Below are 27,296 nucleotides of genomic sequence, written 5' to 3' on the forward strand. Positions count from 1 at the left end.
GTTTATTGTGCTGGTCATGTTATCAGTAAGTCTTAACCTTAACCAGAAGCAACCACCAGCAAAACCAGTACCAACATGAACTCCACACCCTAGCCTCTGTGTCTTGGGACTTCTGCAAGAGTAATCACAAAGAAGGAACTATCCCTCAAACCTAAAATTTGGATAACCATTTACACTTAACTGTATACCAAGAGTATTGTATTTGTTCCAAGGTAGCTCAAAACTCTTTGAAAGTGCCTTATAGGAAGTGGGGAAAACGAGTCATCCCATTTTAACAAGAATGTATACAGATGTGAAATAGGAAAATAAGGGATCTGCAAAATTGTTATGGTCCTAGCCTCATGTAGTTTGTATTTATTTAATGTTTTTGGCCGTGCTGTGAGGCATGTGGGATCTTAGTTCCCCAACCAGGGATCGAACCCATGCGCCCTGTAGAGGAAGTGCAGAGTCTTAACCACTGGACCGCCAGGGAAGTCCCTCATGTAGTTTAAAATTAAAGTCTATGCATAAAAAAAAAAAAAAAGTCTATGCATACAGGAAATATTTGCAAGGTAATTACTAGAATAATGGCAAAAAAACTCAGCACAGGGAATCCTTTAGATTCAGAGTCATGACTTACTTTTCAAATGGAATAGACTCAGCTAATGGCAGTTTTGCTTCTAGAGTAACGTGGCCTTGAGAAAACCACTTCACCTGCTTCTATGGATTCATCTGTTACCTCCTATAGACTCTATGCCATATTCATACATCTCATCTTCCCTTCATTATTTCAGTGGTGACAGTGGCAATTTAGGTTTACATCTTAGAACCTAAAACTCCTTGGACTAAAAAGTCCTAAATAAAAACAGTTGTTAAAAAAAAAGTTTCATGTAAAATTACCCAGGGTCTCAAAAGTCAATGAAAAGTTACCCAGGGACCCTAATGCAGAAGTAATATTTGAATCTTTAGACACAAATGCAGTGAAGTGTGTCAGTAACTAATAAGTTGCCTCCTTTGTAATTCTTTCCATTTTTTGATTTCATATGTCAAAACAAACTCCTTCGCTTAGCTTGTAAGCATAGTAATTAGTGTTTCAGATATTCATTTTTGGAGCACAGAACTAATTAACAACTAACCCTGTTATAACGGGCTAAAATGAGAGTAATGTTTTCCTAATACATAATTGTATTTCTGAACTTGAGTAGGGATATTTTGAGCTGTTTGGTCACATGTTAAATATTTTGCGCTTTTTAAAAGATTCCTGATAATACTTCTCGATTCTTTCCCATGAGCCCTGAATGTAATTCTGATTTTATAATATTTTTCAAGATGATATACAGGGACTTCCCTGGTGGTGCAGTGCTTGAGACTCCGCCTGACAATACAGGGGACACGGGTTCAATCCCCGGGCCCGGAAGATCCCACACGTTGCGGAGCAACTAAGCCCGCGTGCCTAGAGCCCGAGCTCCGCAACAAGAGAAGCCACCGCAATGAGAAGTCCACGCACCGCAAAGAAGAGTAGCCCCCGCTCACCGCAACTAGAGAAAGCCCACGCGCAGCAATGAAGACCCAACGCAGCCAATAATTTAAAAAATATATATAAAATGATCTTCATCTCCCTTATTGGAAAATGTCACTTCATCAATCCTTTAGCAATTAAACTCCTGCTGTGGCTTGACCAGCGCGGTGTGGTGGGGGGGGGTGGGGAGGGGGAAGGACCCACAGAGACACAGAGAAGGAGGCCATGTGATGCAGCCACAAGCCCAAGACAGCCCAGAGCTCCCAGAAGCTGAAAGAGGCAGGAAGGACCCTCCCCTGGAGACTTTGAAGGGAGCCCAGCCCTGTAACGCCTATGATTTCTGCCTTCCAGCCTCTAGAAAGGTGAGAAAACACAATGCTGTTGTACTTTCTAAGCCCCACGGCTTGTGTCCCTTTGTTGTGGCAACCACAGGAAATTAAAACAGCATTCTCAGTCCTGTTGCAGACAGAAAGGCTGTGGACAATGTCGCCCACCTTCCCACCAACTCACTAAAGTGACCCGGGGAAAGGCCGCTCCACTACAGCCGTTCCACCAAGGGCCAGGCCCAGTGGCCACCTGGCGCTGGTGCCGTGCACCACCTGCTCCAACCCCGAACATCCGGGCAGGGCCAGATACAGTGGCCTCGTGGATATGAGCCTTTATTAAACAGGAGGAGGACAGACCTCCAAACTTGAAAACGCTGGTGCTCCTTTCTTTCGTAGTTTATGCCTCCTCCCCCAGCTCTGCCCCGTCCTCAGCAAAAGCAAAACAAGGTCACTACAGAAAAGTCAGAAAATCCAAGTAAGGCAAGCAGGGATCTCACACACGCCCTCTCAGTACAGATGCGGGGCAGAGGCTGGTCCCCGCCATGTGGGTTACACCGGGGCACCCGCTGGCCACCCTGCGGCGGTTAGCTGACGTTACGTCCTTAACAGCCCCTCCAACAGGAGCCTCTGGATGCTTTCAAACTCCTCCCCCCGCCCCCTTCAAACTTGCTGAAAAGTTAGAACGGGTTTCAGAAGCGACCCCGCTCAAAGAAAGGACAGTTTCTGAAGAAACGGACAAAAATAATCAAAGACCCCTCAACGGAAGATAGCGCCCAGAAACACAGACTCTCAGAAGCCCGGGCCTGGCGGATGTGGGTTTCCACCGAACTGTCGTCTTACTCAAGCGGTTTTCAGATTAACGCTTTTCCAGGAACTGTAACGTGGGGAGGCCGGGGTCGGTACCCCGGCCCCAGCGGCCCGGCGCTTCCTTCTGGCCGGTGGGTCTGCTAGGCCCGAGCCGGGCTGAGATGCTGGGGACGCGGGCCTGGGCGCTGCCCCGGGAAAGCCCGTGAGTGCGCGGGATAGGGTGGGGGAGGAAGAGGGGACCCCACGCGCCAAGGCCAGCAGGCAGCACGAGCCCAGGGATTTGAGGGGGGGAAGCCCGGGCCATGGGGTCGCGGAGGTCGGCGGGGTCAGCGCGCGCGTCCCTGGGGCTGGAACTCAATTGGGGGGAGGTAGGCAGGGGTCGCGGGAGGTGGGTGGGCCCCGAGACAGCGCCCAGTCCCACGGGGGGCTGGGGAAGGGGGGCTGCACAGGCCGGGGGGTGGACTGCGCCCGAGCTGGGGTGAGCGGTCGGGGTGGGCGGTTGGGATGGGGAATGGGCTGCGCAGACCGGGATGAGTGTGGGGCCGGAAAAGGGATGCACCCGAAGTGAACACGGGAATAGGCTGCAGCAGACACCCCCCACGTGACCTCCGCGCGCCCCCGCCCCTTAAAGGGGCGGAAGGAACGCGGGCGCGCGCCACGCTGACGTCACACATCCCTATTTGCATCCGGCCCGCGGGTCTCGGCCCCGCTCAGCGCGGCGCCTCCTGGGCGGCCTCCGATTGGCCGTCACCGGCGGCGCCGAAGCGTAGTTGACTTGCGCCGCGCCCTCCCAATCGTAGCCCGCTTTGCTCGCGGAGGGCGGGGCCAGGGGACTCAGCCAATGGGAGGCGGTGTTGTTGGCGGCCACGGCGGCGCAGTCCCGGAGCGAGCGAAACCCAGACGGCTGCCGCCACTGCCGCAGGAGTAGTGAGGTGCGGACGCGAGGCTCGGCCGGGTAACGGCGTTAGTGGCGGCCGGCGGGGCGGGGGCCGGGGCCGGGGCCGGGGCCGGGGTGGTGGGAGCCGCGGAGAAGGCCCGGGGCCGCCATCTCGGGAGGCCGCGGCGGCAGGGGCGGGGCCGGGCCCGGAGCGCCCGGAGCGCCCGGAGCGGCGGCGGGGAGCAGGCGGGCGGGAGCGGGCGACGCGGGTGGGACCGGGGCCCGCGGGGAGCCGGGCGGGGCCCGGGCGGCGGCGGCAGGTGTCGCGCTCCGCCCCTCCCGCGGTGGCCTGAAGGTCAGGAGAGCTTTGTTCCCGCGCGGCTCCCGCCCGCCGGCTCCGCTGCGTCCCCGGGAAGGTTAAGGCCACGGGTCGGGCCGCGAGGACCCGGGCGAACGCGGAGCCTCCCAGGGGCCTTTTGTTTTCGGAACCGGAGCCTTCCCAGGGCTGAGTGACCGTTAGCCGCGGCTGCAGCGGGCTCCAGTCCCGCGTCCGGCGGGTGGGTGAGGCTGCCGCGTGTGCCGGGGAGACACCAGGACCTTGCGCGGTCCTGGGTGTTGTCGGGGACGGGCGGCGACGTGCGCCCGCAGCCGGTAACGGACGCGCCGGGAGCCGGACGGGCCCGGAGTGCCCGGCAGGGTGGCCGCCGAGTCTGCGCTACTTTACTGCTTAACGTCATCCTGCGGCCGGGGAAGTGGGGCCGTCCGAAAAGTCTGTGAGTGTCACGGATGGGACGTTGCCTTGCGCGTCTTAGTCCGGAGGTGGTGACAGCAGTCACATCGGTGTGTTTCTACCTGACTGCTGGGCCACTCCCCTCCTCCCGCCTGCCCCCCGATCCTGTGTTTTCCGAATGCTTTCTGTTAGTGATCAGACTTCCCACCGTCCGCAGTTACCCCCGGTCTATCTAAGCCGAGTCCTGCAAGAAGCCTTTGGGCCCCGAAGAAGGCTGTGTCGGGTTCCTGGCGGGGATGCTCCTGCACTCACCTGCCAGCAGGGCTTTGGTTCACATGCCCCCTCTGTTTTACTTGCATGTCGCTGTAAAGTATAAAAATAGGCTTGTGAAAATTCTCAGAGTGAGTTGTTGAACTTAAAAGTTGTCTTTTCAAAAGTTACTGCTTTCTTGTAGAAGTAACTGTATCTCTAAGTGATTAATAGCTGTCCTGCACACCAGGGATTCCGATAATCTCTGCCTGTGTTGACTCATTTCATAATAGTCTAATAACTTATGCGATAAGCACTGTTGTTTTCCCGTTTAACCGCTCAGGAAACTTGAGGCCCTGGAAGGTTTAAGTAAAGTGGTGTGTGCAAGGTGACATAACTTGGATTAAAATGCAGGCACTTTTAATTTTGCCCAGCTTTACTGTTTCTGTAGAAGGGATGAAAAGTTTTAGTAAGAAATTGTTTTAATTATTGCACTGAGCCTCACTGAAGTCTAGTTTTTGAGCATCATTGATGCTGGTTGATCATTTCCAGCTCAGAATTCTGTGATTCCACAGAATGCTAAATGCTTCCCATAGTAGAATCTGGAAATGATTTCGGACGGTGATTAACAATAGTTAGAGGGATAAATGATACGCAAATGTAAAATGACCTTCCGAGAAAGAAAGGTGGTGATAGAGTAGGGATATGTTTAAAAGGTTAAATGAGTGACTAAAGTAGAGGGAGATGGCTTAAAAATGAGCGTTATCTATTAGTGGTTAACTTGTTAAGGTAAGAGTTGACAGGAAAAAGAAACCCCAGAAAATGAATTTCTCAATTTATTAGCTGCTTTTTTTTGTTTTGTTTTGTGACAAGGAAATTTTTTTCTTTCATCTTTTGAAGGTAAAGTATTCTATTCTGAGATTTGGAAGGATTGAAGATAAGACTTTTGGTCAATAAAAATACCATTACAAAACTTAATTTCTTATAGAATTATAGTGACAAAGGGGATTAGTTTTATAGATAAAATAGGTATAGGAATTGTGACCTTTTCAAGTTTACTTAGGAACACTTTCACCAGAAGTTTGAGGCCTCTTCTCGTGGTATGATGAGAGTAGTTATTCTCAAAATAATTATAATTATATAAATAATTTCAACACTGTAGTGCTGTCTTAAATACCTGTTATTACACATACATTTACAGTCTTTTTTTATTCCTGGTTGACCCATGTTACTAATTCAGAATGTCTGCGGTTATTTGTGCCTCAGTATTATAAAATAACATCTAAATGCTTCTGTGACTTTTGCATTATTTTTGAAAATACTATATAGAATAGAGATTGGAGAAATTGATTGAATTTTTTGCAGTAGCTGATTTTATCACTTGGCTTGATAGTCTCAGTAAACTGAATTCTGGAACGGATACATATGTTTTAGGGTAGTTGTCCTCTAAAAGTGTACAGACGTTGTAGTTTTGTGAATTGACCATTTAGATTATCAGACCCGTCTATGATATTCTGAGTTGAGAGATTTTAATCTGTATGAGATAGTTCATAATTTTTTAGAAATTGAGTACTTAGAGTTGGGATGTGTTCATCAGTACATGACAGTCTGAATTCACTCTTGAATCTTTAGTTAAAATATTTCCGTTAACCTGTCAGGATTTTGACCAGCCTCTTGATATTGAGAGCATATTAATTGCCTGTATCTGCAGTTCTCTGACCAGCTAGGGTTCAGATTGAAATCTTTTCCTTTTTTCTTTCAGTAGTTGATAGTCTTCTAGCATCAGGAGGAGGTGACCTCACATGTAAATGCGTATGTGGGATAATGAGAGCTCCGAATTACTTATTTTCAGAGTTGCTTTTCTTTTTTTGCTCATTGTCCACAGTTTTAAAATGGTTTAAAACTGTTCTGATAAGCTCATGTTGTGTACTTCCTAAAGTTTCACTGGAGAACCCAGGGGGGTTTTTTGTTTGTTTTTTGTGTTTTTTTGTTTTGTTTTGTTTTTGATAAATAGTATCTGTGGGCCAAGGGTGGTTTAAATTCCCAAAGCCCTAAGGGCCATCAACCAGTATGAAACAGGGAAGAACCATTACTGCTCAGAACCCGTGCTCCCAGTGATGGCATTTTGAATAGTCAAGGCAGCATTGAGGAGCGTGTCGGGAGATTGGTCTGGGACTGCTGTCTAAGGAGTGCTTTTTTGTTTTTTAGAGGGAAAGGTGTTCAGGCATCCAAAGTAAAAGGCTCATATTACTTAGTTTGACTATTCTACCACTGGGATGATTTCAGAAGTAGAAAGTAGCTGGTGCGGAATTATTGCAGGAAATTGCTTTCCTCCAGCCTTAGCTTAATTTGCACAGTTTCTCCTAGTTCAGTGACTACTTGCCTTCCTAAACTGCAATTGTGAGGTTTTTCCTTGAGCACAACCCTTATTAATGGGTAGTGAAGAATTTTGTGTTTGACCGTTACGGAATTTTCAAAACAGACGACGTAGGTTTGTTTTCGTTTGACAGCCATTGGTTTTCTACCCTGCCCTCTTCAGAGAAAGCAGGGCTGCTTTACACTGTTTGCCACTGAATTTTAAATTTCATGAGTATTTAGTAACAGGAGAGGCAGTGTATTTCTGTAGTAAGAAAACTACAAAAGATGACTTAATGAACTTTACCTTTTGATCTTGGCCACTCACTGTGTAGCCTTAAATTTCCTCTTAAAAGTATACTGTCAGCTGTTATTAAAGGTGCTTCCATTCTGAGTCTGTGGGACTTTTTTTTTTTTTTTTAGTGTATGTACTGTGCATTTTATTATTATCCCAAAAAGCCTGTTCAAAAACAAGATAAGATGATTTCTGTGTAATAGTTGTGTGGTGTGGTAGAAAGATCGACTATACAATTTAAATACGTGCAAAGGGTATAAGTATTGTAATTTAAAACGTTACTTGTTTACCCAGTTATCCAAAGTAGCTTTCAGTGCTTGGCGTCTGTTCATCCACGAATGCCTTCTCTCTGCTAGGCACAGTTCTAGGCACTGGGGTATTTTATTGCACTGAACAAAACAGATAAAAGACCTTGCCCTCAAGTATTTCCACAGTGGGAGACAGACAAAAATGTTAGACAGTGGTAGGTGCTTTTGAAAACAAGAGTAGAGAGAAGGAATAAGGATTTGGGTTTTAAATAGGGTGGAGAGGGTAAAGCCTTACTGACAAGGTGACAAGACCTTGGATTAAGAAAAACTTTCAAATATTTGACTCATTCAGTCATATACTAACGAATTAAGGACAAGAGAGTGGAGGAGGAAATTGGAGCTATAGCGATGAAGCACCAGTGTGCCTTGAGTAAAAATATACTGTCTTGGTTAAAGAAGGGAAACTTTTTTACTTTCTTCCTCAAAACTGAGGGCTTGGTCTCTAGCAAGCTTCTGAAAAAACAGTCCACCGTTGTCTCATGGCTATTAGATCTTCTAAGCAGATGTGACTTCCTGTGTCTTCAGAACCTGCTTAGGAGCGGCTAAGGTGTGCATAGGGTCCCTGACACCACCATGCTGTATACAGGTGACACACGAGCAGATCATCACTCAGCAGTGGTGACCGAATGGGTGAAGCAGATTGCTTGGCCACTGTCTCTTGCCTAGTCCTGTGCTGGGCCCAGGGACTGCTGCGTTGAGCAAGTAGATAGATCTCTGCCTTCATGGAACTTACTCTTCAGTGGGAGGCCAGAGGTGGATCATTCATCCATTCTTTTTTCAAAAACATGACAATAAGAAGTTTCAAACATATGTAGAAGTAGTGATTCCCCCATATGTACCTAACATTTAGCAGCAATAATTAACTATTTGCCAATCTTAGTTCATCTGTAAACATGTAATATATGTGATATTTAAAATAGATTTTTCATCATGGCAAAAGAAAAAGTGCATATATATTAGATTATCAATCATTACACATGATTGAAATCAGTTAGAACATAATTCTAAGACCATTTGTTTGAGTTTAGAATCTGGATGCTTTTTTTTTTTTTTAACTGCTGAGAGATTACAAGTATATTGAAGGGTTTGTTGATTTACAAGGACATTTTCCATTATTTCAGCTATTTACATAAGTTATCTGGTTGTTTATTTCAGATATGTTTTTCACTTACCTGCTGGCATATTGAATCCAATGCAATTAACTCCCAATACTAAGGAATGCAGTGACAGACTGGATAAAGAATCTCCTGATTAGGGCTTTGTATAGTGGCCAGGTTTTGTGGGTAGAGACATTGGGATGTCCTGTGGGGATATCCTGATTCCTTCTTAGAGCAGATGAATGGCTTGTTTGTCCCTTCTGATGTGTCCTAAGCCAAAGTATGGGCTGGTACTCCTGGAGGATTGGGACCTGTACCCTGGGACTGATCAGACTCCGCAGTGGGATCGCCAGCCCTCCGACTTTCATGTGAACCAAGTGATTATGCTGTGCGGTTCATTTAACTGCCACCCTAATGTAATAAGAATTATAGACTATATTGAAATTCTAAAGTCTTAAATGTAACCAGCGTGTTTCTGTTAAGTTCATTTTAATCATTCAGTTATCTCATGGGAAGATATTGAGGACCTCTGACTTAAGACAGGTAATAAATGTATTAAAATTTTTGGTTATGTGAAGGGCGACCATGTTCCCCAATTTACACCTTCTTTGCCTCTTGAGAGTGGCCCGATTTGAAATTATAGGATTACTCTCTAACTGTAGGCTAAATGTTTTCAGTTAAAAATTAAGAATTTAAAGTTATATTGGATAACTTGCTACAAAAATAAATTTTTTTTCCCTTAGGAAAATTTTTTTGTTTGGGGTAAAAATAAATTAATCCATAAATCGGATTGTGAGGTAGCTTATATAAATAAAAGCAAAACTTTCATTTGTGTAATCATGGAAATTTGCATGTCAATCCAGATTTAGAATTATAAGCTCAAAGTTTTTGACCCTGGAAGGGAAACTGAACAGCTGTATTCTTTAGAAATTTTAGAATGTTCTTTTGCCTGGTATTCCTTTCATATTTCAACTTGATTGCCTTTTAGAAGTAAGAGACCCTTTTGATGAGGCTTGGGACTGTGGTTTCATAAAGTTAATATTAAACTCAGTATGCCAACATTTAAAACAAATGGATGATTATATTTCTCAAATCTGCAAATTTGGTAATTCCTTATAATTTTCTATTTTAAGAAAGTTTTGTTAGATAGTGATTGTTAAACAAAAGCAAATAAATTGTGGTGTGGAACTTGAGTAACTGAACTCCAGCTTGTTTGTGATATGTCACCACTCTACATTATTTTTTCTTAGATAAGGGTAGCAATGTTTAAACTAACTCGATTTGTTGGTTTCATATCAAGCAATAGATAGGATAATTTGTAAGCATATTGTGGTTATAAAAGTGGAGAGAGACCTGGAGTAGATCGTGTACTGGGCACTTCCTGTGTTTAATTCCATCTTCACAGCAGCCTCTCAGGTAGGTCCTTTCTAGTTTATGGATGTTGAAACCGAGGTTACACAGCTAGGAAATGATAGAGATGGGATTCAAACCCGAATCAAAACCATATTGTTTATAGTGTGTGTGCTTTGTTTCAAACGTTGAGTTCTGGGTTTGTGTTGTTGTTTTGATTTCAAAGTATTTTCTTTTCTATTGTTTAAACTCTATTGTTATTTTGTTTGTTTTTCTTTCCTTGATTTAGCTCCTTTTGGGGGCGGGGAGAATGTTTTGTTGGGTTTAACTTAATTGCTTTGTCATCATGTCACTGAAAATAGGATCATTGTATTGATGGGATCTTTTAAATTGGAGTAGTGTCATTCTGTGGGAAAGTGAACCTCTTTGGCCTCTATTTTGCAATAGAGTGTTTATTTGTTCACCAGGTATTTATTATGTCAGATGCTGTTTTGGTCCCTGAGACTGCTACATAGTGAACAGAATAGAAGGAGTGCTTTCACACTCTACTTCTAGACAGTGGGTTTCTTGGGAATGCTGCTGAACTGCAGGATCCTGACCCTGACTGAGCTGTTGATTGTCATCTATTCCAGCAACAGCAACAGTAATTTTGAATTGAGCAGGTGGAAGTGGCGGCAGGAAGTGAAGTGGTTGGTGGTGGTAGGGAAAGGTCAAGAGGGTCTGGATCTGAAATGTGAAAAGATTTTAATTTAAAATGGAACCAAAGGATATGAACGGGTAGCTCTCATGCATGCACCCTCAGGAAGATGAAAGTTGAAGACTGTGAGACTGATTTCGCAAAATTGCCTGCTTTACAGAAGATTGAGACATATCCTCTAACCAGTGAGTGTCTGCCAAGAATCTCTCTCCATCTTCAAGCCAGTGAACTTGCTGCGTGGCTCCTAACTGGATTTTCCCCTTTTGCACTCTTTGCCTGTAAAAGCAACCTGCCCTGAACCTTCAGGCTCACCTGTCGCTCACTGCAGTTTAACGTGTCCCAAATTGCAGTTCTTCTGCTATTCCCAAATAAACTCGGTTTCTGGTAACTTGAGCTTGCCTTAGTTTACCTTCTTTCTTTTAGGTTGCTATTACATGGTGTTAGAAGTGGGATCCAAAGGCGATACCCACCAAGGCGTGGCAACCCCCAGAGTTGAGCAAGGTACCCACACTTGAGCCCTTTGTGCTCTTCACTTTCGCAAGTTGCTGTAGCTTGGTTAGGCAAGTCTCTTCTTGGATCTCAAGCTCCCTTGTTTTGGTTGAGCTCTCCGGCTTTATTTGGGATCTGGATAGGGACAGATTGTCCTTCTGGCGAGTACTCTTTTGTTCTGAATCCAACAATGGGATACCAATCATCTAAATGTTCTAAAGGTGGCTCCCTTTGGGAACTCTGATGTGTTTTTGTTTTAAATATTTATTTATTTATTTATTTGGTTGCACTGGGTCTTAGTTGCAGCAGGCGGGCTCCTTAGTTGTGGCATGCGAACTCTTAGTAGTGGCATGCATGTGCGATCTAGTTCCCTGACCAGGGATCGAACCTGGGCCCCCTGCATTGGGAGTGCGGAGTTTTAAACACTGCGCCACCAGGGGAGTCCCTCTGAGGTGTTTTTTAATTTAATTAATTAATTAATTTTGGGCTGCATTGGGTCTTCGTTGCTGCGCGTGGGCCTTCTCTGGTTGCGGTGAGCAGGGGCTACTCTTCATTGAAGTGCGGTGGCTTCTCTTGTTACAGAGCACGGGCTCTAGGGCGCGCGGGCTTCAGTAGTTGTGGCACGTGGGCTCAGTAGTTGGGGCTTGCGGGCTCTAGAGTGCAGGCTCAGTAGTTGTGGCACACGGGCTTAGTTGCTCCACGGCATGTGGGATCTTCCCAGACCAGGGATCGATCCCGTGCCCCCTGCGTTGGCAGGTGAACTCTTAACCACTGTGCCACCAGGGAAGTCCCATCTGTTGTGTTTTATTGTGATCTTTCCTCATAGACATTTTTGACTAAATGGACCAGCCTTACTAAGGATAACTTAGAACTCCTGCGGCCATTACAAGGAACCTTTGATGTCCCCAAACTTGTTTTTCTCCGAACCAAGTTAGAAGACCATGGTTACCAGATTAAACCATCCACATAGGGTAGTTATTTTAATTGTTATCTGGAGGCTTCTAAATGGGTTCAGGATTATAAAATTGCCTCCTTACCAAATACCGTTTCCAAATTGAAGCAAATAAGCAGCTAAAGGTGGATTTTTAAAATGTCATTGGCCTCTTTGTTGGTGTGAGCTGAGGTCCCTCCTACCCTTACTGCTCCATCTCCTTTGTATCTCTCTCTTTGCTGCCTCCTTATCTCTCCCCTCTCTCTGAACTTCCTTTCTTTCCTGTCACTGAAACCTCACCTGCCAAGCCCTTTAAAACTTCCCTTTCAAAATTAGACCTTCTGAGGATCCTGCTAAACCATAGCAAACTTCCTGTACCCCATGCGCAAAGGTCAAGCTTAGGGCTAGGGACTTCCCTGGTGGTCCAATGGTTAAGACTTCACCTTCATGCAGAGGGGGCACGAGTTCTACCCCTGGTCGGGGAGCTAAGATCCTACCTGCCTCGTGGCCAAAAAACCAAAAAGCATAAGACAGGAGCAGTATTGTAGCAAATTCAGTGAAGACTTTAAAAATGGTCCACATCAAGGATATCTTTAAAAAAAAAAAAAAAAAGGCTTAAGGCTATAAGGACTTTCCCAGAGTAACTTGGATCCTCATAGATTTGGTGAGGAATTCAGTATTGTAATCCTGATTTACCAGCTCGGTCCCTCCAATCTCTATCAAACAGTCCACATGCTTGTCTAAGATAAGTCAAGCCCAGCACTGGACTGAAACAACCAGTTGAGAAAACCCTGAACCGTCTCTTAGGCTTTCCCCCTGACCCCCCAATTTAAATTTTGATTTATTTATTTATTTTTAATTAATTAATTTTTGGCTGTGTTGGGTCTTCATTGCTGGGAGCGGGGGCTACTCTCCGTTGCAGTGTGTGCGCTTTTCATTGCGGTGGCTTCTCTTGTTACAGAGTGCGGGCTTCAGTAGTTGCAGCATACAGGCTCAGTAGTTGTGGATTGCAGGCTCAGTAGTTGTGGTGCACGGGCTTAGTTGCTCCACGGCATGTGGGATCTTCCCAGACCAGGGCTCAAACCCGTGTCCCCTGCATTGGCAGGCAGATTCTCAACCACTGCACCACCAGGAAAGTCCGATCTCTTAGGCTTAAACAAAACCAACCACCAGCCCTTTTATGTGATCAGGCTGGCTGTACAGCCAAAGGCCTGCGTGAAGCCATCCCTAGAGCCTTCCCCAAGTCCGTGGACTGGAGTAAGATTCAGGCATGCCCCCAAAAGCCTGCTGTGTGTGTCCATAGCTGTTAGAGCAGGCTCCAGATTGTTCTCAAGGAAAATTTCAGCCTTCCCACAGATGCTCAATCCACCCAGGTGGCTTTTAATTCCATGTTTGTAAATGACCTAACCAAGGACTTACCTTGTTAGTCAAAAGAACCTGTATAGAATGGGAGACAGTGTCTGCCCTGATCTTGTCACTTTGGCCACTCAATTGGCTCGTACCCCAGAAGATGACACCAAAAGAAAGACAACTCCCGCAGATGGAGACTCAAAGCAAATCTGGCCGTTGGAAAAAGGCTTGCTATAAATTGAAATCCAAACACTTGCAACCCTCCAAGAAGCAACAGACAAACCCACCCCAAGGGTGTGACTCAGAGGGCACACAGGGACTGTTCCCTGTCCGTCCATTAAATAGCTTGGGGAAGACTCTTCTCCAGATCAGAGACAAATTCCTTACAGTATTAATTGGCACAGGGGCTGCTCTGTCAGCACCCAGCCTAACTACAGCGAAACAATTCCTTTCTCACAGTATTACATACGTTCCAGTAGTGGGGCCCTCACACTGCAACGTGTCCCTGTTTCCCAGCCCATACCTTTTTGTCTGGGGCCTTTGCAAAACAAACACCCATTTCTCCTCAGCAGTTTGGCTCCCATACATGTATTAGGATGAGATTTCCTGGAGAAATAGCATGCCGCCACTTTTTCCCTCAAAAGGGAGAAGTATTCCTTCAGTTCAAATCAACACTTAGGAAGATTAAACCCCTTTTTGCCTTTATTACATTGCAAAGCTAAGAAGACCAAGCTTTGGACTTACCCCACTATTAACCAGGTACCCCTCCCCCCAACTCTTTGGGCAGAATCCTCAACAGACATAGGCAGAATTCATAGTGCTTCTCCTATTAAGACGTACAATGCCCTATAAATAAAGAAGTCTTCCAGGACCTAAGTTCTATCATAGAAGACTGTAAGGCCCAAGGACTCTTTGTCCCTTGCACTAGTCCTTGTGATAGCCCTGTCTTACCTGTAAAAAACCCAACAGCCAAGGAGGGAGATTTGTGCAGGACCTTTGGCAATAAACAGCATTGTAATTCCTTGCCACCCTGTCACCTGTAATCCCCACGTGCTGTCGGTGTTCATCTCTACTGGAAGCAGCTTTTTCACTGTGGTTGACTTAGGCAGTATGTTTTTTTAGTATTCCTGTTGGTAAATAGTCAATATCTTTTTGTCTTTACCTGGGAAGGACAACAATATACCTGGACAGTCATGCGTCAGGGCTTTACTGAGCTTTCTCTTCTGACAGATTTTAAAGGCTGACTTAAATGATGTAGAATTTTCTGGAGGCACCACCTTACTGTAATATGTAGATGATTTGCTTCTTTGCTCGCCCTCCCAAAATTTCCACAAAGACGTTGTTCACCTGTTAAAAATCTTAGCCATTAAGGTATATAAGGTCTTGAAGGAAAGATTGCAATTTGTCCAAACTCATGTTTGATATCTAGGACATTTAATCTCAGAACAGAGACTACACCTAGATCCCGATAGGCTTCGAGGCATTTTAAACTCTCCAAACCCCCAAACCAAATGTCAGTTACGGGGTTTTCTTGGGCTAGCTGGTTATTGTTGCAACTGGATTCCAAACTTCTCTTTAATGATTCTGCCCCCCATATGCCCCCTTTTGTTGTTGGCTGTGCCACACGGCACATGGGATCTTAGTTCCCCGACCAGGGATTGAACCCGGGCCCCCTGCAGTGGGAGCCTGGAGTCTTAACCACTGGACCACCAGGGAAGTTGCCCTATATGCCTTTCTAAAGAACAGCAAACCTGATCTCATTGTTTGGGATATCCAAGATCGTTTAGCCTTTGAAGGAAAGTTTAATAAATCCACTGACCCTTGAATACCCAAATTATCAGCTACCCTTTTCCTTATTGTATATGAGAAGGAAGGGAATGCCCTCGGGATATTTACCCCAAAACATGGGGCTATCACTGATCCCTGGGTTACTGCAGCCAACAGTTAGATCCTTGGCCTGAGCATATGGCATGGCTTAGAGCTATGCCTGCTGCTGCCCTCTTAGTAAAGGCTACCATCTTTGCACCTCACACCGTCGAGGCTCTCTTGAGCTCACACCACACTCAACTCCTTTCAGCAAAGCCATTTTACCCCCTTTGAAATCTTCTTGCTCGCTGCGCCCGCACCACTCCCATTCCGTGTAACAGTCTCAACCCTGCAACCTGTCTTCCCTCCTCCACTGATAAAATTCCCCATGACTCTGACTTTGATGGTGTCATGATGACACCTCACGACTGTTTACAAGAAACCTCCTTGATGAATCCTGATCTTACGTGGTTTACTAATGGCTCTCATCTGAAAAATGAAAATGGTAAAAATTTTTTTATATAAATTTATTTATTTATTTATTTGGCTGTGTTGGGTCTTCGTTTCTGTGCGAGGGCTTTCTCCAGCTGTGGCAAGCGGGGGCCACTCTTCATCACGGTGCGTGGGCCTCTCACTGTCGCGGCCTCTCCCGTTGCGGAGAACAGGCTCCAGACGCGCAGGCTCAGTAGTTGTGGCTCACGGGCTTAGTTGCTCCATGGCATGTGGGATCTTCCCAGACCAGGGCTCGAACCCGTGTCCCCTGCATTGGCAGGCAGATTCTTAACCACTGCGCCACCAGGGAAGCCCGAAAATGGTAAATTTTGTGCTGGGTATGTGAGATTATTGAGGTTGCAGCCCTAACTTTGACTGCTTCAGCTCAACAAGCTGAATTATACAGGCATACCTTATTTTGTTGTGCTTCACAGATATTGTGTTTTTTGTAAATTGAAGGTTTGTGACAACCCTGTGTCAGCGTCGGTCAGCGCCATTTCTCCAACAGCATTTGCTCACTTCATGTGTCTGTGACATTTTGGTAATTCTCACAGTATTATTGTATTTGTTATAGTGATCTGTGATCAGTGATCTTTGATGTTACTACAACTTGCTGAAGACTCAGATGATGGTTACCATTTTTTAGCAATAAAGTATTTTTAAATTAAGGTATGTACATCGTACTTTAAGATATAATGATATCGCACACTCAACAAACTACCGTATAATGTAAACATTTACATGCACTGGGAAACCAGAAAGTTCATGTGACTTGCTTTACTGCAATACTCGCTTTACTGCAGTAGTCTGGAACCAAACCTGTAGTACCTTGGAGGTCTGCTTGTATACCCTCACTCAAACATGCATTTTAGTCAAAGGCAAGACAGCACACCTCTTTACTGATAGTATGCCTTTGTAGAGTGGTGCAGTACTTTGGAATGTTATGGAAACAACAGGGTTTCCTTACTCCCAGTGGAGATAAAATTAAGAATGGCCCTTATGCCCAAAGTCTGTTGGACACCATACTGCTGCCGGCAGCTCTAGCTATCATTAAAGGGCCTGGGCATTGCAAGTCTGATTCACTGGAAGCCAGAGGAAACCACCTCACTGATACCTCTGCAAAAAAACACTTCCTATATGATACCCATAGACCAAACCTTCGTCATGGTCCAAAAGGCTCTTCCCCCTGCAAAGATTTAAGGGAACTAGCCAGGGGAGGATAACAGCCTCTGAAAGAGAAAAGCACAACTGGAAATCTGAAAGGCTGGCTGCTGGACCCAGGAAGAAAAGGGGCTCTGGTTTGAACCTCGTAATAAGCTGGTTCTGCCAAGAAATCTAAAACTTCCCTTATTGACCACTGTACATGAATTAAACCATTGATCCACTGAGAAAATGGTGACCTTCATAAATCAATGTTGATAGAGAAACATCAGCAAGACCACAAAAAGCGCTTGTCTTGCTTGTTGTACTTGTCAGAAACTGATCCCAAGGAAGCCTGTTTGCACTGCCTCAGGACATTTTAACTCACCAGACTGCTAACGCTCTGGCAGGTGGATTTCATACAGTTGCCCCCACTCATGGGTATAAATATGCTCTAGTGACGGTTTTCATGTCGGACTCAAGCATTTCCATGTAGAGTGGTGACTCCCTCTTCCATAGCTAAAGGCTTTGTAGAAAAGATCATTCCCACTTGAGGACCTCTCCCGCCCCTGGAACTCCAGGGGACCTACTTCACTGGACGGTTTCCATCAGGCTTATCATCATCAGTCTTCAGGACTGGTTCATGCAAATGTAATTGTAAAGAGCTGGTTGGCTAAGTTAGTTGAAACCCTCCAAATACACTGGCCAAAAGTAGTGCTCTGGTTCTTCTGAATCTTAGATCTACATTTGGGATTCATAAATTCTCACCCTTTGAAATAGTCACGGATGGCCAAAGCATTTAGCCTCTGCTTTCTTTGACCCAACTAATAAAAGGGCACATACTTCACATTTGCAGGGGTCTAAAATCCATGGAGAATAATCGTGCTGTAGTAGAGCAGTCTTTCTACAGTGTGCTCCCCGGAGATGAAGATGTCAGTTTACAGCCTGGAGACTTCAACTACTGGAAGAGACCTGTGCATAAAGACTCCCTCCTCCCCCACTGGAAGGACCTCTACCAGGTGTTACTGACTAATCCCTGTGCCACGAAGCTCCCAGAGTTAGACTCCTGGATTCATGTGTCCCATCTTAAAAAGAACCCCAAACCTGAGTGGACCTGCAGCCCAACTCAAGACTGAAAGCTAAGAATTTCTAAGGACTGAAGCAGACAGCTTTCCAGAGATCAGAGATATCCGGCCCAGGCCCGTGAAACCTCCTGTTTCAGCCCATTCTGTATCACTCGGCCAAGTCATGCTGCTAAAGTTGTAATTGTCCTTTCTTTGGCCTCCTTGCCACCCTCTAGTTTGGCTGTAATGCACCCCTTTGCTCCCACCTTACAAGAACTCTCATTCCACCAACCTTACTGATTGCTGGTGATGATGAACCTGAACTGGAGGCCTGGCCATTATCCTTAGAAGGGTGGTGAAACGTGTCTGGCAGAGATACAGGGTTTTCCTTTGGCATCTTTGCGGCTATACATAAATTGGCATCTGACATTACAGCATTCCATTGGGTGCCCCACCCCTAAAGGAATCCCCCTCACTTAAGTCTGGACTCTTACCCAAAACCTTTCCAGTGTTCCAGAAGCATTAATGGGACTGGTGAATCTCTAGGCTACCTCCTGCACCCTTGTAACACTTGTATGTGACTCAGATGGTCATGGGTTCATTCCCCACTGGAATCTAGGAGACTGACGTCTCCTCCAGCATGTATCTCTTTGGTGGGGTAATGAAAATTTTAATGATACAGGGAATGGAAAGCTGATGTGCTTCCTTCAGTGGTGCCTCATGGGGAACTGATCAGAAATCTCTTGAGTGGTAGGAACTAATTCACCCTAGCTTGTCCCTGGAAAATCCCCAGCCTCCATCACAACCTCACCCACAGTAATCAAACTCACCTGTTACTCCAAATATATTGAAATTTAAGATATTCCTCTAACTATCCTCACTGTGCTAAACAGAACCACTTATCATGCGTTGTGTATAAATGACTGATTTTGATCATGAGATGTCTTTTATTCCAAGAAAAGAATATACCCTGTCTTTAGAAAACACTGGTTATTTCTTTCTGTGTGGAAGAAATGCATACTCCACACTTGCCCTAAATGGGAAGTACGCTTGGAGCCATTGTCCTCACTCCTGATGCTGAAGTTGGGAAAACCCTGCCTTCCATCGCCCTTGGGCCCAATCTGGGTTCTTTCTCCTACCATCTTGAGAGAGCACATCGTAGCTGGGATGGATACAATTTTGGGTGGATGCCTACAGATACGCTCATAGTAGATAGAAAGGGATTTGCCCTTTGGACTTTTTCCCTTGGGTTGGAGTAGCAGAACTTGAAAAGGCAGTTAAGAATCTCTTCAAATTCACGGCTGCTACCTTTAATGCTTGTGTCAGAGCTTTTGAATATCAACAAACCCAAATAGACAGCCTAGCAGAAGTTGTCTTACAAAACTGCAGAGCCCTAAACCTCCACACTGCATAGCATGGGGAAACCTGTGCCCTGCTTGAGGAAGAATGCTGGGGTTTTTTTGGGTTTTTTTGGTTTTTTAAATTTTATTTATTTATTTATTTTTGGCTGCATTGGGTCTTCATTGCTGCACGCAGGCTTTCTCTAGTTGCGGCGAGCAGGGGCTACTCTTCGTTGCGGTGCACGGGCTTCTCATAGCAGTGGCTTCTCTTGTTGCGGAGCACGGGCTCTAGGTGCGTGGGCTTCAGTAGTTGTGGCACACGGGCTCAGTAGTTGTGGCTCGCGGGCTCTAGAGCGCAGGCTCAGAAGTCTTGGGACTTCCCTGGTTCTTAACCAGGGAAGTCCCAAGAATGCTGTTTTTATGTTAACAAATCGGGAAAAGTAACACAAGAACTGGAAGCAGTGAAAGAGGGCTTCCCTAGTGGCTCAGTGGTTAAGAATCTGCCTGCCAATGCAGGGGACACGGTTTCGAGCCCTGGTCCGGGAAGATCCCACATGCCATGGAGCAACTAAGCCCACGTGCCACAACTACTGAAGCCCGCGCGCCTGGAGCCCGTGCTCTGCAGCAAAGAGTAGACCCTGCTCGCCACAGCTAGAGAAAGCCCACGTGCAGCAACGAAGACCCAACGCAGCTAAAAATAAATTAATTTAAAAAAATAATGAAAGATAATATCAAACTATTAACTGAAATAGGCCATACCCCTGGGACCTGGACCATTTTTGACCTATTAAATATAGGCAGCTGGGGAAACAGGTTGAGAAGTTTATTCTAGTCAGTAGCTATAATTGGACTTCTGGCCATGGGTATAATCCACATGGTTAAATTTCTGCTGTTTTGTATCAGCAGGCAAATAGATGTATGTACAAAAAAATAAAGATGTTTTTCCTGTATGTAACTACAAAATAAAGGCTTATCCTGAAGCTCAGCTGACCATGGAAACTGAACTGACCACGTCAGAGGAACATAACTGAGGTTCCCCATTTCTCAATTGTTTTGTTCAAATGAGGCCAAGTATCTGCTTGCTGTTTTCCTCTTCCGTGGGATGAGACCTCTGGGGATGGTCCTCCTCAGCTCCGAGGGACCCGTAATCCACGTGCAGCTAATGGTGCCTCTGACTAAGTGAGATACCCACACAGTAAGACTGACGAGCAGTGCTTTTTGTGAAAGAGTTTAATCAAAAGGGGGGAATGTGAAAGGATTTTAATCTAAAATGGAACAGAAGGATGTGAAATGGAGAATCTCTTGCGCATGCACCCTCAGAAAACATGTACCCTCAGAAAACAAAGATGGTGCGACTGATTTCCCATAAATGCTTGATTTACGAGAGATCGAAATTTATCCTCCAACCAGTGAGCATCTGCCAGGAATCTCTCCGCATCTTGGAACCACTTGCTGCATGGTCCCTAATTGGATTTTCCCCTTTTGCACTCTTTGCCCAAAGGAGCAACCCACCCCAAGCCTTCAGTGAACTCACCTGTGGCTTGCTTCAGTATGTGTGTCCCGAATTGCAGTTTCTCTTCTGTTCCCAAATAAACTCTTTCTGGTAACTGGAGTTTGCCTTAGTTTACCTCCTTTCTTTTAGGTTGAAAGAAACCCCAGTCCACACCTTACTAGCCAGGTAACCTTGGGTTAGTCACCTCACCCTTCCCATCATCAGTGTCCTCTTCTGTGCACTGAGCAGGAGGGATGCACCCTCCCTGCTAGAGTTGCTGTGGGTATAAAATGTGGGAAATTGCCTGTCACATGGGGGCCTTGCTAGTACAGGAGGTGTTGGAATTAGGTGTGTGGCTTGATTGGGTGGGGAAAACGGGACTCTGTCCGTTAAGCTGGCAGTGACAGCTGCTGCAAGAGAGAGCAGTTGGTGTGTGTGGTCTACACAGAAGGTGCTGGTGGACATAATTGTTAGACAGTGGAGACTTTAATTATGTAGCCAAATTGTAGCTGGTTTCAGTGTGTAACCAGTTTGGCAGTAGGTGTCAGTATCCATTCCTATTCTTTGACCCAGAAATCCTACAATCACAATCCTACTATTGCCGTATAAAGAATTACTTGGGATTGGAAGCCATGTAAACTAAGATGTGTTCATGTAGATGTTATCAGAAGTATATCATGGGGGGGAAACTTCAGTATTTAACAACTGGTAAAAGGTAAGTGTATTAGCTCTTAAAATGTTGTCATCAGATGTTATTTTGAAGACCTGCCTGTCTCATGTTTTCCATTTGTAATATATGAAAAAGCAGAATATAAGCTTGGGAATCGGACTTCCCTGGTGGTGCAGTGGTTAAGAATCCGCCTGCCAATGCAAGGGACATGGGTTCAAGCCCTGGTCCAGGAAGATCCCACATGCCACGGAGCAACTAAGCCTGTGCTCCACAACTACTGAGCCTGTGCTCTAGAGCCCGCGAGCCACAACTACTGAGCCCGCGTGCCACAAGTACTGAAGCCTGCGTGCCTAGAGCCTGTGCTCCGCAAGAAGAGAAGCAACCGCAATGAGAAGGCCGTGCACCGCAACCAAGAGTAGTCCTTGCTCACTGCAGCTAGAGAAAACCCACGCGCAGCAACGAAGAACCAACGCAGCCAAAAATAAATAAATAAATAAATTTATTTATTTAAAAAAAGAAAAAAAAAAAGCTTGGGAATAGCCCGGGTGCGGCTGTATGCATGCAGCAGATTGCGGAGGAGCTAAGCTGGGAGGTGTAGGAATTCGGGTTTCTGTGTGGAGTGACTTTGGACTCAGCAGAAGGTGATGGGGACTGTTGGAGGGTTTTTCCTCCCCTGATTTTCATTTGTTTCCTTAAATCATTTAGTTTTTGAAAAAGATAATGTAACATTTATGTAGTATTTCAGATTTTTAAAGTAATTACAATGTTTTATTTTGAAACAATTACCTAAGAAAGATGCACTTAAAACAATTGTAGTTCATAAATTCCAATTGGAGCTATATTTCCTAACTGTGAAGGGTTATTGTTCTTTTCTTTGACCCTGAAGCACTGATTAAGGGGTTTGGGCTTTGCTCAGATACCTAAGAATGAGTCATCGACCAGTTGTCAGCCTGAAACCACCCTTCAGAGGGGGATCTGAAGTGGATTTACTACATCTAGGACTAAGGAAACGTGATCACCAAACCTGACTGTTTTTAGCTCTGCATTTAGATAGGGCTTTGAAATTGTACTAATATCAAGTTCTATTTAAGTCATAAATGTCTTAGAACCCACCTTTAATATTTATAGGTAGAAAGTCACCTAATCTGGAGATAATCTTTTTTTTTATGTCTCTTGTAAAAGTGGGATCATAATTGAGTGTATTATATGATGTTTTTACACAAGTACTGCATCTTCAGTGTAGAAGTAGTAGAACATACAGAATAAACAAAATTTTAAAGTCGTTCTGTGAGTTAGGGTTTGAAAGACAATGTGAGCACCAGTAAATTCTTTGAATTGCTCTAAAATAATTGGCCTAGCATAAATAAATGTTCCTGTTTCTAAAACTTATTATAGACATAAGACAAGTTAAAATTGATGAATTGTCTTTATTCTGAAGTCTGGTCATTTTAGTGCCAGCAAGAGAAATTTTTTATGAGTAAATGTGCTTGCACTGAAAGGCGTATAAGTTTTTAATTTGATGAGTTTTGACAAGTGTATATATCCAAGTAACCAGTACCCCATTCAAGGTCTTGATATTTCCATCACCCCAGAACAGTCCCTCCTGCCCCTCCTTACGAGGTCCTCGTCCCCCACTGAAAATCACTGTGAAAAGAGTACATTTGAAAATTTTTTTGTTTGTGAATATTTAGTAATGTTAATTCTTTTCTGATTTGTAGGAGATAAAAACATTCAGATGGCAGATAACAGGTAAGCCAAAATGGACTTTGTTTATTGGAGTTTAAATTTTAGTTGGTGAGCAAGAGGCAAGCCTTATCTCTGTAACCATCATTAGGTGCTCCAGCTGATGGCTCTTTTTTCCTCTCTGTGTTTTTGAGCCCATGAAGAACTTGCTTTAGATGTGAAAAGTGTGTCATATATTGATACTAAAAACCTTTGTGTTTTTAGAGACTGTGTGGCTGTCCCACAGAGCCACTGTGGGCACTGTGTCCTAACAGCTTGGCAAGGCGGCTTTTTTTAATAACGGTGAGGGAAGTATTTCATAGGTAACATGTGTGTGTCTGTAGTTGTCTTCTGCTCAAATCTGAAGTTACTGTGGAGACACCTCTTAATATGTTAAGTAAGAAAAACGCCCTTGTGCTATTTATCTTTGAAACTTTTTTTAGAGTAATACTTTTTAAATATATTGTTTTAGTTTTTCAGATGGGGTTCCTTCAGATTCCTTGGAAGCTGCTAAAAATGCAAGTAATACAGGTCAGTTCACTGCACACGGGAAAGTGAACCGTTGGAGAGTTTGCATGCAGAGCAGGGAGGCTCCTACTCAGACCTCGGAGGTCAAGTGAATAGCACAGTGCACCTCTGCCTGCCGCCTCTCGCCGTTAGCGCTGGTTACCAGGCGCTCAGGCTTTTTTCACCTGTGCCTTTACTTCTCTTCCCGTGATTACTCTGAAGCACGTCCCAGATATCATATCGTTTTGATATGATCATAAATTCATAGATATATTACTCTTTCTCCATTTTCTTTTTTTGAAAAAAATTAATTTGTTTATTTATTTATTTTTGGCTGTGTTGGGTCTTCATTGCTGCGCGCGGGCTTTCTCTAATTGCGGTGAGCGGGGGCTACTCTTCGTTGCGGTGCTCAGGCTTCTCATTGCGGTGGCTTCTCTTGTTGCGGAGCACGAGCTCTAGAGCGCAGGCTCAGTAGTTGTGGTGCACGGGCTTAGTTGTTCCACGGCATGTAGGATCTTCCTGGACCAGGGCTCGAACCCGTGTCCCCTGCATTGGCAAGCGGGTTCTCAACCATTGCGCCTCCAGGTAAGGCCCTTTCCTCCATTTTCAAGTATTTATCTATACTTGTTTTTCCCTCTGAACTGTTTGAAAGCAAGTTGTGGATATTCTGGCTTTTTCTTCCTAAAACAATTTAGTATACATTTCCTAAAAACTAGGATAAAGTCTCATAACCACAATGCCATGACCACAACCAAGAAATTTAATGTTGGTCCAGTACTATTAGCTAATGTACAGTCATGTTCGTATTTTCCTGGTTTTCTCAGCAGTTCTTTTACCGCCTTACCCCACACTCAAATCCACGGCTGGCCAAGGATCATGTATCGCGTTTAGTTCTGTCCCCTTTATTCTAGAGTTATCCCCCCACCTTTTGTACCCTTCCTCGCAGGGACACAGCAGCAGGCTGTGTGCTCCAGCTGTCTTGTAGAATGCCCACACTCTGGATGGGTCTGGTGGTTTTTTCCTCACTAGATTCAGGGTAAATGTCTTGGCAGGACGAGAACGTAGGCGACCTGATGGAGTGGGAATGCAGTTAGGCCCGTGACGGGCCTCCTGAGAGTGATGACGTGGTGAAGACAGTGTCTGCTGGGCTCTGCCCTTAGGGTCCTTGTAGTAAGGAAGCTGTCGGGCACCCTGCGGGAATCCTGTTCTCCCTAAGACTCCTACGTAGGGATTCGGGCACCACTGACGATCCTTGCTGAATCCGTGATGACATTGGTGGTCACCAAAGGGTGTTTTTCTAATTCTGTCAATCTGACTAACATATTACATCTATTAAAGAAATACTTCCCTACTCCCCCGCTACCCCGTTTTAATGTTACTATAGACTCATGGATTAGCTTTTTATTCAGTGTTAAATCATTTGCCATCATTATTCTTTTTTTTAATAAATTAATTTTTTATACAGCAGGTTCATATTAGTCATCCATTTTATACACATCAGTGTATACATGTCAATCCCAGTCTCCCAATTCATCACACCACCACCACCACCCCCCGCCGCTTTCCCCCCTTGGTGTCCATACGTTTGTTCTCTACATCTGTGTCTCAATTTCTGCCCTGCAAACCGGTTCATCTGTACCATTTTTCTGGGTTCCACATATATTTGTTAATATACGATATTTGTTTTTCTCTTTTTGACTTCACTCTGTATGACAGTCTCTAGATCCATCCACATCTCTACAAATGACCCAATTTCATTCCTTTTTATGGCTGAGTAATACTCCATTGTATACATGTACCACATCTTCTTTATCCATTCGTCTGTCGATGGACACATAGGTTGCTTCCGTGTCCTGGCTATTGTAAATAGTGCTGCAATGAACATTGGGGTGCATGTGTCTTTTTGAATTATGGTTTTCTCTGGGTATATGCCCAGTAGTGGGATTGCTGGGTCATACGGTAATTCTGTTTTTAGTTTTTTAAGGAACCTCCATACTGTTCTCCATAGTTGCTATATCAATTCACATTCTCGCCGACAGTGCAAGAGGGTTCCCTTTTCTCCATACCCTCTCCAGCGTTTGTTGTTTGTAGATTTTCTGATGATGCGCATTCTAACTGGTGTGAGGTGATACCTCATTGTAGTTTTGATTTGCGTTTCTCTAATAATCAGTGATGTTGAGCAGCTTTTCATGTGCTTCTTGGCCATCTGTATGTCTTCTTCGGAGAAATGTCTATTTAGGTCTTCTGCCCATTTTTGGATTGGGTTGTTTGTTTTTTTAATATTGAGCTGCATGACCTGTTTATATATTTTGGAGGTTAATCCTTTGTCCATTGATTGGTTTGCAAATATTTTCTCCCATTCTGAGGGTTGTTTTTTCGTCTTGTGTATGGTTTCCTTTGCTGGGCAAAAGCTTTCAAGTTTCATTAGGTCTCATTTGTTAATTTTTGTTTTTATTTCCATTACTCTAGGAGGTGGATCAAAAAAGATCTTGCTGTGATTTATGTCAGAGTATTCTTCCTATGTTTTCCTCTAAGAGTTTTATAGTGTCCAGTCTTACATTTAGGTCTCTAATCCATTTTGAGTTTATTTGTGTGTATGGTGTTAGGGAGTATTCTAATTTTATTCTCTTACATGTAGCTGTCCAGTTTTCCCAGCACCACTTATTGAAGAGACTGTGTTTTCTCCATTGTATATCCTTGCCTCCCTTGTCATAGATTAGTTGAGCATAGGTGCATGGGTTTATCTCTGGGCTTTCTATCTTGTTCCATTGATCTATATTTCTGTTTTTGTGCCAGTACCATATTGTCTTGATTACTGTAGCTTTGTAGTATAGTCTGAAGTCCGGGAGCCTGATTCCTCCAGCTCCGTTTTTTTCCCTGAAAACTGCTTTGGCTATTCGGGGTCTTTTGTGTCTCCATACAAATTTTAAGATTTTTTGTTCTAGTTCTGTAAAAAATGCCACTGGTAATTTGATAGGGATTACACTGAATCTGTAGATTGCTTTGGGTAGTATAGTCATTTTCACAGTATTGATTCTTCCAATCCAAGAACATGGTATATCTCTCCATTTGTTGGTATCATCTTTAACTTCTTTCATCAGTGTCTTATAGTTTTCTGCCTACAGGTCTTTTGTCTCCCTAGGTAGGTTTATTCCTAGGTATTTTATTCTTTTTGTTGCAGTGGTAAATGGGAGTGTTTACTTAATTTCTCTTTCAGATTTTTCATCACTAGTGTATAGGAATGCAAGAGATTTCTGTGCGTTAGTTTTGTATCCTGCTACTTTACCAAATTCATTGATTAGCTCTAGTAGTTTTCTGGTGGCATCTTTAGGATTCTCTATGTATAGTATCATGTCATCTGCAAACAGTGACAGTTTTACTTCTTCTTTCCCGATTTGTATTCCTTTTATTTCTTTTTCTTCTCTGATTGCCGTGGCTAGGACTTCCAAAACTGTTGAATAATAGTGGTGAGAGTGGACATCCTTGTCTTGTTCCTGACCTTAGAGGAAATGGTTTCAGTTTTTCACCATTGAGAATGATGTTTGCTGTAGGTTTGTCGTATATGGCCTTTATATGTTGAGGTAGGTTCCTTCTATGCCCACTTTCTGGAGAGTTTTTATCATAAATGGTGTTGAATTTTGTCAAAAGCTTTTTCTGCATCTATTGAGATGATCATATGGCTTTTATTCTTCAATTTGTTAATA

At 44.4% G+C, this 27,296-nt stretch overlaps 1 protein-coding gene across 1 annotated transcript in view; it reads left to right on the forward strand.

The window, feature by feature from the left end:
- The first annotated feature begins 3,476 nt into the window (after window positions 1–3,476).
- NAP1L4 (nucleosome assembly protein 1 like 4) overlaps window positions 3,477–27,296 on the forward strand; it is a 63,289-nt gene continuing 39,469 nt past the window's right edge. The window contains 3 exon segments of the mRNA XM_036859515.1: window positions 3,477–3,586; window positions 23,082–23,112; window positions 23,558–23,616. Coding sequence (XP_036715410.1) covers window positions 23,099–23,112; window positions 23,558–23,616 — 73 coding nt within the window. The 5' untranslated portion in view covers window positions 3,477–3,586; window positions 23,082–23,098.

The sequence above is a fragment of the Balaenoptera musculus genome, chromosome 8, assembly GCF_009873245.2.
Source record: "Balaenoptera musculus isolate JJ_BM4_2016_0621 chromosome 8, mBalMus1.pri.v3, whole genome shotgun sequence".
Lineage (NCBI taxonomy): Eukaryota > Metazoa > Chordata > Mammalia > Artiodactyla > Balaenopteridae > Balaenoptera > Balaenoptera musculus.